General features: G+C 43.0%; 1 protein-coding gene across 5 annotated transcripts in view; it reads left to right on the top strand.

Annotated features, from left to right (window-relative positions):
- The first annotated feature begins 417 nt into the window (after positions 1 to 417).
- Positions 418 to 11,030, top strand: part of LOC101766047 (probable inactive leucine-rich repeat receptor-like protein kinase At3g03770) — a 12,150-nt gene continuing 1,537 nt past the window's right edge. The window contains exons 1-10 of one of the 5 annotated variants that reach the window (XM_012848613.3): positions 419 to 942; positions 1,714 to 3,246; positions 3,662 to 3,795; positions 3,988 to 4,228; positions 4,330 to 4,541; positions 4,666 to 4,709; positions 4,948 to 5,053; positions 5,481 to 5,666; positions 6,561 to 6,607; positions 6,975 to 8,313. In XM_012848613.3, coding sequence (XP_012704067.1) covers positions 1,914 to 3,246; positions 3,662 to 3,795; positions 3,988 to 4,228; positions 4,330 to 4,541; positions 4,666 to 4,709; positions 4,948 to 5,053; positions 5,481 to 5,666; positions 6,561 to 6,607; positions 6,975 to 6,981 — 2,310 coding nt within the window. In that variant the 5' untranslated portion in view covers positions 419 to 942; positions 1,714 to 1,913 and the 3' untranslated portion in view covers positions 6,982 to 8,313. Of the gene's footprint in view, positions 943 to 1,713; positions 3,247 to 3,661; positions 3,796 to 3,987; positions 4,229 to 4,329; positions 4,542 to 4,665; positions 4,710 to 4,947; positions 5,054 to 5,480; positions 5,667 to 6,560; positions 6,854 to 6,971; positions 8,314 to 11,030 lie in introns of those variants that run through there. The other 4 variants (XM_012848612.3, XM_012848609.3, XM_004979137.4 and 1 more) reach the window with 4 other exon arrangements.

Below are 11,030 nucleotides of genomic sequence, written 5' to 3'. Positions count from 1 at the left end.
ACTTATATAATAGATTTTGTAAATAATCTACGTTTAATACTTATCTAAATATTCGATGTGACGAGTACTAAAAATAAGCAGGAGAAACGAAACTAGGCCACATCTAGCTGCCAAGCGAACTTGCTAAATTCCACCGCTACAGCGAATTCCCATCCCCCACCGCCGACGACGAGACACCGCGGGACCGCGCTGAAAATCCGGAGCGGCCCCGTCTCGGCGTCTCCCTCCGTCCCGCTCCGTGGATTTGGATCCAAGCCCTCTTCCTTGCTCGGCTTCACTTTCACGGTTTCACCACCCACCAGCGTCAGCGTGCCAGCCACCGGTCAAAACTTCAAAGCGGCCGGGCGGGCACGCCCTGACGCCCCGCACCCTGTGCCGTCCCGCAGGTAAAAACGTTTCCGCCACCACCTCCCCAGCTCGCTTTGCGGCGCTTTGGCCCGTTCCTCCCCGCCCGCGTCCGGCGCCTCTACTTCCGCGCCAGCCAGCCAAGCCAACCACTCCCCTGCGTGCCCCAGTGCCGGCGGATTAACTTTTACTGCTTCGTGACCGAGGAGTAACAACGGATGGCTAGCAACCAAACATCCTCGTTCAAGGGTGAGGTGAGGCGCAGGCAGCGGTAGCGCTGGCGCCTGGCGACGCCCACCGGTCACCGTCCAGGGTCCATTAATGTCCTCCCGGAGGACCGCTACTGCTTGCCGCCTGCTGCTGGGGGGAGTGTGAGCAACCGCGTAGGTGAGAGATTGGTCCCGTGTGCACTGCGGCACTCTCCCTGCCTCCGACCCTCCCTCCCCTGCTGGTCCTCTTCCTCCTGCGACTGCTTGCTAGGTGCTGAGGAAGAATGGGGAAAGAATGTTGGGGGTTCTTGGATGCATTCGCGGGGTTCAGGCTTTGAAGTGACTTGGCGAGCTTCTTGCTATTGCCTCCTGGATTCGCTGCGTTAAGGTCAAAATCTCTGTGTTAGTCTGTTCCCGCATTTGCATTCTGAATGTCATTTCTCTTCTGCGCCATTTTGGTTCCTGATGCATTCTCTACTCTGGTACTACGGTGTGATTCGGTCTCAAGAAGATACTGAAATTTCCAATTTTCCTCCATGTTTTCAGTTTTACGTTTCCTTAAAGTCATGTGGTAAACCCTCGTTTCCCCGTCGAGTTTGCTGGATTCCTTCTTTTGCGATACAGCGGTTTTGTTTTACCGTCAAGCCTACTGCGTTTCTTGGTCGGTTTCGCTGCAGTTCTTGCTTGCAAGCTCAGATTTCTGTCTTGTTTCCTACCATTCTGTTATTAAGTCCCCATCAAGCGTTCTTGCAAAACCACAGGTTCCGAACTTGAATTTTGTATTTGTGCCAGCAAGCTCGTATGGTGGGGAATTCGCATTGGCAGTACAATTTGATCAATTTACTGTTGCCGTGTTCTTATTGCATATTAATGCTCTGCCCCGCGACCCGTCTGTCATTTTCTTTGTCGGGTTCCAACATATTTGGGCTACAACCCAAATGTTATTTTATTTAGACCGCAGGAAACTGTACACTGTTGCCTTGTTTCTTCCCCTGTTCGATCTGAAGTGAGGTTCTTCCGTCCGGCACCCAATTTGGATTTTTTATTTATGATAAGACAAGGATATGAGTCAGTTTACTGACATATTTGCCTTGTGCTGCTGTAATTACTCTTTGTTACTTCCAAAAAATTTGGGCTAAAAAATTATAATATTCTGCAGGAAACTGTTTTTAGCAAGGAAAGGTCTAAGAGGAATCAGTGTGCAACACTGCAACTACATTGCTCCACCTTGGGCCTTTCTGGTTTATTCTGTTGCGAGAGAAAATTCTCATTGAAGTTCTGACAATTCCAGTTTTGAAGTGATAAAAGTTCACCAAGATACCAAGCCAACGGAGAAAATATAGAGATAGTTGAGTTCCAATGGCTTGGCACCTGAGTATCCTTATCATGGCCACAACCTGTTTTATGTTATTCCCAAGAAGTGAACAGTCTTCAGAGAGCGAACTGCTGCAGCAGCTCAGGAAGCAGCTGGAGTACCCCAGGCAGCTGGATGCATGGGGCAGCCCAAGCAGCGATCCCTGCTACACTCAACCCACTGCGGTACTTGCTGTAACCTGTGAGGGAAATGCCATCACAGAGCTAAAGATAATCGGTGACAGGATCACCAAACCACCAAAGTTCAGTGGCTATTCTGTTCCTAATGTCACCCTTTCAGAAGCCTTTGTTGTTGATTCGTTTGTTACTACGTTGGCAAGGTTGACTACCTTGCGGGTTGTTATCCTTGTGTCTTTGGGCCTATGGGGTCCCCTCCCGGATAAGATTCACCGCTTGTCTTCCCTTGAAGTGCTTGATTTGAGCTCCAATTTTCTGTATGGATCGATCCCTCCTAAGCTGTCAGTCATGTCAAAGCTCCATACCGTGACACTGGATCGTAACTATTTCAATGAAAGTGTGCCAGATTGGCTTGACTCGTTCTCAAACCTCACTGTTCTTCGGTTGCAGAGTAACAGGCTGAAAGGATCCATACCAGCATCAATTGGCAAAGCTGCCATGCTTACGGAGCTCGCGCTTGCTGGCAATAGCATCTCGGGGGATGTTCCAAATTTAGCCTACCTAAATAAACTTGAGATGCTGGATTTAAGGGACAATCAGTTGGATGGAGATCTTCCAGAGATGCCTACAGCATTGGTAACAATCTTACTCAGCAAGAATTCACTAAAGGGTGAAATTCCCAAGCAGTTTGGTGAGCTAAACCGGCTTCAGCACCTTGATCTCTCATTCAACTTTCTTGTGGGGAGTCCTCCTGAAGGGCTCTTTGCTCTCCCCAACATCAGTTATCTGAACTTGGCAGCAAATATGCTTAGTGGATCACTCTCGAGTAGCTTAACATGCAGCAGTACTCTGGGCTTTGTGGACCTGTCCACTAACCGACTCACAGGTGATCTGCCTGCTTGTCTGAATGGCAATATGAATAACAAGGTCGTTAAGTTTGATGGGAATTGCTTTAGTGTTGGCCCTGCTCACCAGCATGAAGCTAAATATTGCCAACAATCTCATAAGGGATCAAACAAGGATGTTGGACTTGTAGTCACTGTTGTCGGTATTTTGTTTATTGTGCTTGTGCTTTCTCTGGTGTTAATGGCTTCAAACAGAAGAAGCTGTCAGAAAGTTCTTGCTGAACAACAGTTCCTGCAAAAGCATAAACAAGATAATTCAACTTCAGGAATGTCCTCAGAATTGTTAGTTAATGCAAGTAAGAGCTCTTAAGATTTTGGCGCATTACATATATCTGGCACTTTACCTTCTATGGAGACCCCCTTTTGTTACTTATTGAACTTTGTGACAGTGACTATTTATCTGTTTACAAAAACCAAAATAAAGAATTAAACAGTCCATTTCTCCCAAGTTACGTTATGTCTGAATGAGCAAATGTGACATAGTTTTTGTGTTTCACATTGTTACAGTACAGCATTGGACTTGCCATTTCATGCAATTGTTCAACACTGCAGTTGTGTATATGTAGATGTGAATAACAATATAATGATGGAATTGTCATGAAATCTGAATTCTTGCATGCATGAATTCTAATTTCTCTTAACTATAATACTCACATAAGATGATTTCTCCTGTTTTCCTTGTCAATTTCAATAATCTCCCCTTCATTGCAGGGTGTATATCTCAAGCTGTCAAATTAGGAACACAAATACAGCCTTCATATCGCATATTTTCTTTAGAGGAACTCAAGGAAGCAACAAAAAGCTTTGAAAGGTCAGCATTTTTAGGCGAGGGAGCAATTGGAAAGGTTTGTTGCCATATTTTAATATTCATATTTTTTATTACCAAATGTGATACAGTTAATACTTAATGTTTTTTTTCTTCAATATTGAGTATGGTTTAATCTGTTTTTTATCGCAGCAGAGTAGAAATATTGGTCAGAGTAGTATGAATAGTATTTTGTTGACCTTCCATTTGTCACAACTTATCTTATTTTCAGCTATACAAGGGAAAGCTAGAGAATGGCACCCTGATTGCCATAAGATGTTTGGCATTACACCAGAGATATTCAATCAGAAATTTAAAGCTTCGTTTAGATCTCCTTGCAAAGCTTCGCCACCCAAATTTGGTTTGCCTCTTGGGGCACTGCATTGATAGTGCAGTTGATGAATCAAGTGTGAAGAGGGTATTTCTTGTATATGAATATGTTCCTGGTGGAACTCTCTCTTCTTATCTTTCTGGTAATAACCTAAATTTAAATATGCAGAAGTAAATTTAAATGAAACAACGCAAATTTTTGGGGCCCAATTTGTTATTTACATTGCACTTTCTTTTCTGCCAGGCTCTAGTCCAGAGAAGACCCTAAAGTGGTGTGATAGGCTGCAGTTGCTGATTGCCATAGCTAAGGCTGTTCATTTCCTACATACAGGAATAATTCCTGGTTCCTTATATAACCGGCTAAAATCTTCTAGTATTTTGCTTGACGAACACCTTGTGTCAAAGTTGAGCGACTATGGATTATCGATAATCACAGAGGAGATATACAAACATGAGGTGGGTTTGTCATTCCGAATGAATGTTGCACCTTGCTCTCACCTATTTATTAAATTTTAATAAAGCAACTTCAAGGGTAGAATTCCTGTATTTTAGTATAAAACTAAACGTTTGCTGTTTGCAGGTAGTAGAAGAGAAAAGATACTTACAAAACAATGCTGCAGAAACGTAAGTCCCAGCTGCACAAATGCAGCTAAGCTTGATTTTATATGCATCTTCCAATTGTGCCTAGTTTGATTTCTGATATCCAGTTAAGACATACCGTAAAGTTTAGTGAAGAGTTCATTCCACTCACCAAATGCATTGAAATAGAAAAAGGAAAGGAAATCTGATTATAGGGGTTCATGAATGTCCTAATTAATGCTGATCCATTTCAAGAAACTTATATCTGTGTGTTTTTTTTTAGGGAGGATTCGGAGGATGATGTCTACTCCTTTGGTTGTATTCTACTGGAAGCACTTATGGGACCAAAATTACATGAAAAAGGGGGCCCTTTTGTTTTAAATGATTTGGTATATTCCCCTTCATATTTTACGTTATCAAGTTTTTAGTAGTGATACTTGATCAAGATTTGCTTGGTCCTGAGTAGGTCGCTTATTTACAAGAAGATTTTAGGCAATTTATAAGTACTTAAAATATCTATACTCCTGGTCATAATTAGTAATTAGACTTCATTCTGCATCATCCTTTTCACCTTCACAATTTGTAGTAACAAATATGCAAAATACCTGTAATCAACTTGAGTTACATTTTTTTTTCATTTTCTGAAAAGGATGAGGCATCCGGCGCAACTGATGAATGATTAATTCTCAGTGATCTAAGTTTGGCCTTCATATCTGTGTGACTGAAGTCCAACATGAGCATTAGTCTGGTCATACCAGTACAACTACTGGGGAAAACTACCAACTAAATCTAATAAACATTAGATTGTATCTGCAGGTTGCGTCAATATCATGCCAGGAAGAGCGAGAGGAAGTTCTGGATTCAGTCGTTATTGGCACTTCATCACAGGACTCCTTGTCCATAGTGGTTTCTATCATGATCAAATGCCTATCTGCCCAATCCTCAACCCGACCGTCCATCGAAGAGGTTCTCTGGAACCTGCAATATGCTGCACAAGTTCAGGTGACAACTGATGGTGATCAGAGATCAGAAGTTTCCTCACAAGCATGTTAGCATACCTGAAAATAGCAACATGGAAGCAATCTGGAACCCAGTGGCATCTGTATATTTTTGCAGTTTAAATAGCATGCTAAGTTCTGTAAGCTTAGCGGGGATATGGTTATCTAGCTACTCCCAGTGAAGGATAGCCGGCGGCGGTAACATTTTCCCTGCTAGCAGAACGAGTGCGTCACCATGGTGTTATGTAGAGCTTCCAGCATTTTGCCATGAATTTCACACCTCCGTCGTCAATCCAGAAATGCAGCACATGCTGCGTTCACTCAGAGCATAGAACTAGGTAGCTCCACTTCCACAAAATCAAGAATTGTTGCAGACCTGTTGCGCTTTCTAAATGCTTCATGATAAAACGAAACATAAGAATTTAAAAAAAAAAGAAAATGTATTTTTCACCTTCAAGTATTGTAAAAGTGTGAATTTCATCCCTTATACTCTCTCCATCCTAAATTACTATTCGTTTTGGTTTTTCTAGGTATATGACTTTTGCTACGTATCTAAACATAATATATATCTAGGCAATGTTTTTTAGGCGCTAGGCGGTTTCTAGGCGGAGACCCATCGCCTAGCACCTAGGCGTGCCTAGGCGTTTTGCCTTTTTTTTTATTTCAGCATATATAGCTGAATAATATATATAAATATAGTATTTCAGCATAAGTTGAAGATAAATTAAAAGATAAAGTGATAAATATGACACGATAATTGTCTAATTGATAAAGCCCCACTGCCATATCTTCTTCAATAGGTTTCCATATATCCATCCTCATCATCATCAAACTCTTCTTCTTCGGACTCAAATTCTTCTCCTTTATAAAGTTATCTCACTCTTGCACTTCTACGCAGCTCAAGTTGTTGATCTGCTCCCACTGCATCTCCAATAACAGACCAAGGTATCCCTGTACCTTCCATCTCCTCATCTTCCTCATCTCTATAGACAACTGTTGCACAATTATCTCCATCTTCATACAGAAAACCTTGAGCTTCAGTTGTCTCACTAGACAAGAGAACATCAGTGGTCTTCTTTGACATTATCCTTTCTTTCTTATTAATCAACTTGGAGTTGAATTGAACAAAGACCAATTTGTTGAGTCGGGTTGTAGTAAGCCTATTTCTCTTCTTAGTGTGTATCTACAAATTAAACATGAGAGCATATAACTATCTTAATTCCTGTAAGTTTACTGCTGAAATCTAGTCACTAGATATGGAGTTAGGGACTAACCATTTCAAATGTACTCCAATTTCCTTCACAACCAGAAGAGCTTGATGTCAGAGAAAGGATCCTTGTTGCCAACTTTTGTAAAGCTGGTGCTTCAGTTTCATACAGCCGCCACCAAGATGCTGAAATAAACAACAACTCTTTAATATTAGTTACAAACATACAATAGATGATAACCAGCTGTGTAACATAACTACATAAGTTACCTCTACCTGGATTGTAATCAATTTTTTCACAACTCCTTGCAAGCTTCTTGTTAAAATTTCCTTCTCTATTTTGAAACTTCTTTAGTTCAGTGTTGACAGCCTCATCTTGCTTCTCATCATGATGATAAAAAGTCTCTACACAGCTGATAAATCCTTCTGTTATTGTGGCTTTATCAAAGATTGATAGGTTACCATAGCTGTAGTATGGATTCAGCAGATAGGTAGTCAAATGCAATGGAGAATCTAGTCTTCCTTTCATCTTCTTGTCAATAATAGCAATAACTTCGTTGTAGCGGGACTGAACATTGCCATAGGCTTCCTTGATCTCTCTATTTACCTTCAGTAGTTCTCCATATAGGAAACCCATTGATGGCTTCACATCCCCATCAACCAAACAAAGAACTTTAACCAATGGCTCAAAAACACTCAATATTGTTGCTGTTGCATCTTTTCCTTTTTTTTGACATCACATCCTTCAATGTGTCCCACCTATTATGAACCACCATATTTCTTAGTTGGTCCTTCTTCTCTAGTATGCTGTTCAAAGTGAGAAAAGCTGAAGCAAACCTAGTCACTCCTGGCCTTATTATCTCTCTCCCCTCTGTGAAGTGTCTCAAGCACTCCAATGTTCTTGTATGCCCATATACAAATATGGTGAATGCCTTTGCTTGGTCAATCACCTTCTTGAACCGTGGCATGTTGCCAATTCCTTGGAGCATCAAATTGATTGTGTGAGTTGCACAAGAGCTCCAAAAGATGTTTGGTCTCTTCTCCAAAAGTAGCTTCTTTGCTCCCATGTTGTTAGAAGCATTGTCTGTCACTACTTGCACCACATCATTCGGACCAATGTCTTCAATTGCCTTGTCCACTAGTTCAAATATGACTTCACTTGTGTGTGACACATCTGACATCTCTTTTGAGCTGACAAAACTGGATCCATCAGCACATTTAGTGCACAGGTTCATTATGCTTCTCCTCTTCCTATCTAACCAAGCATCAGTCATAACAGAGCACCCATTCTTCACCTTCTCAGCCTCACGTTCTCCCAGCAAACTCTTGGTTCTTGCATATTCTTCTCCTAGCAAACTCTCTCGTAGATCACGCAGAGGTGGAGGTTGAAGTCCAGGGCCAAACTGTCCAATTGCTTCACACATTTGCTTGAACTCATCATTGTCACAAGCATTGAATGGTATGGCTGCATATGATACAAAAAGTGAGTAGTTCAGGCATGTATTCAAATCTGAAATGTAAAGAAAGTGAGTAGTAAATTACCATGTGTATAGACCCATCTTGCAATATATTTATGCACCTCATGTGTTCTTTCTTTCCAAACTTCCTTGTTCAGCTTCTGTTGCTGCAAAGATTCAGTTTGTTGCTTTAGGATCAATAGCACGTGTTCACTTATCCATGGGTCCTAATTTGTGAGGCTCTGAACTTCCAACACAAGTTACTTCTTCATCCTCTCCTCCAACCCGAGAAACATTCACTTCTTCTCTAAGCTCTAGTTCACGAGCAACTACCTCCTTCCTCTTCCTTTTTGAATCTTCCAATGACTTCTTGCACTTGTCTTTAGCCTCCTGTGTACTCTTCTTGCATTTCTTCGCATTTGTTCCAACATTAGCCACATGTTCCTTCAACCGATGCACTCCACCTTGGCTCCGGTGACCACAGAACTTGCACTCCACCTTGTCCTTGTTGTTTGGATCCACCAGAAACCCATACTCTCATCCCACATCATCTGAATTTCTTTTGAGGACATTCACCTCCTCCCGAGCACATTCAGTGGTAACACCAGTACCAGTTTTAGGAGCACAACCATTAGCAGCACTACCTCCCGACATTCTACATGAACATTGAAGAGCAACAGAGGCATCAGGTATATGAATTGCAGAGATACAGAGCACTAGAGTCTAGAGCAGTGCAAGACTACAAGGTATATGAATTGGAATTGCAGAGATCAACCATGAATTGCAGAGACTACAAGGTATATGAATTGGAATTGCAGATATCAACCATGACTACAATATAGAGCATACAGAGGTACACAGAGCAAACATGCACCATGAATTGCAAATATCAACCATGAATTGAATTGAATTGCAGAGATGACAGATGAGATGAGAAGCCAAGAAGAGTACAGAGGAGCAGGGGGTGGCGGGAGGAAGGACAAGGCCCTCACCTTGGGGTTCCCGAGCGGCGGGGCGAGGTGCAGCCAGGATGTCCAGGGGCGGCGGTGGGCCGGCGGACGGGGGTGCAGGGGACTTCCCAGGGGCGGCGTCGGGCTGGCAGACGGGGGCGCAGGGGACTTCCCGGGGGTGGTGTCGGGCTGGCGAACGGGGGCGCAGGGGACCTCCCGGGGGTGGCGTCGGGCTGGCGGACGGGGGCGCAGCCCCCGGGGACCTCCCAGGAGCAGCGTCGGGCCGACGGATGGGTGCGCAGGCGACCTCCAGGGGCAGGGCTGGGCGGCGGACGGGGGCGCAGGTTCCTCCAGATGCGGCGGTGGACCAGCGGCCGAGGGCGTAGGGAGCTCGAGATGCGACGGCTGGAGGGAAATCGATTCCTTTTATCGCGCAGGGCTTTCCTTTCCCACGCGCACCTTTCCTTTCCCGCTCGCGCACGCGCTCCACCAGCTAAACTTCGCGCGCGCTCCGCCTAGGCGCCGCCTCCTCCGCCTACTCGCCGCGGAGGCGCCGCGGAACTCCGCGGAATGCCGCGGAGCAGGACGCGCCTACACCCCTAGGCCAGGCGGAACGGCTCCACCTAACGCCTAATCGCGCCTAGGCGAGCGCCTAACCGCGCCTTGTTTTTCATTGTATCTAGGTACATAGTAAAAACTATGAATCTAGAAAAGCTAAAACGAATAGTAATTTGGAACCGAGGGAGTATATGCAAACCAGCCCTTTAGCTAACTAATCTGGAGTACCGATCATCCTACCTCAACTTTACAATAGTTTAGTTTCATCCGGCAGCGGTTTCTACCATGTAATCATATACTAATCACTACTTAGCCTTGTCATATTAATAATTCTATTTTCTTAATTTGTGCATAGAAAAAAAATAAATCTTATAAGTTGCATGCAACCACAACTCGTATAATGGTGGAGAGTCGTCTCAATCCTAAAATATAGCCTATGAGACGGTTGTTTCACGAAACAACGACCTCTCTCTCCTCACCCTCTCTCCTCACGTCAGCAAAAATCTTACGTGGCATTTCATGAGCTAACCTATGAGACTGCTGAGGTGTAGCAATGTACTTACTCTTATCATGAGGACCCACACCTGGTCAATCAGATCACATGCAACTTCAATTCTACAAAGATTTTGCCATCAAGAATAAATTTTATAGGAAAACTAATTTAGAAAATTTCCGAAATATTTTTGTGGGCTTTATATTTTTGACTTAGCATATGATATGGCTAAGTAGTGATTGGACAGATGATTACATGGCTTAAACTGTTGTCAAGTGGCACTAAATCGGTTGTAAGCCGAGGTGCGATTATGAGTGCACTAATTTGGTTAGTTACGGGATTGATTTGCATCAATTAGAAAACAAGGTATTACCAGATGTACTTTGAAACTAGACTACGAAGAAGTTACTTTGTATTTTGCAAAAAATCTGCCAAAGTTACTTCCTGGATAGATAAATTTTTTTGAGAAGTTACTTCCAAATGAGAATATTTGTGTTGTAGCAGGTACATTATCATATACATCTATTAGGCTTAACATGAAAAAAAATAAAACCCACCATTGAACAATTAAATTGAGACTTTATGTGTGCAATGTTGGTGCAAATTAGTGGAACTTAGGGGGCGTTTTCTTCCTGTGTCTTATTTTTAGCACGTGTCACATCAAATATTTAGATACTAATTAGAAGTATTAAACGTAGACTAT

This window comes from Setaria italica, chromosome VIII (genome assembly GCF_000263155.2).
Source record: "Setaria italica strain Yugu1 chromosome VIII, Setaria_italica_v2.0, whole genome shotgun sequence".
Taxonomy (NCBI): domain Eukaryota; kingdom Viridiplantae; phylum Streptophyta; class Magnoliopsida; order Poales; family Poaceae; genus Setaria; species Setaria italica.
The sequence above is the reverse complement of the archived record's forward strand: the minus strand, read 5'-3'. Positions and strand labels throughout refer to the sequence as shown.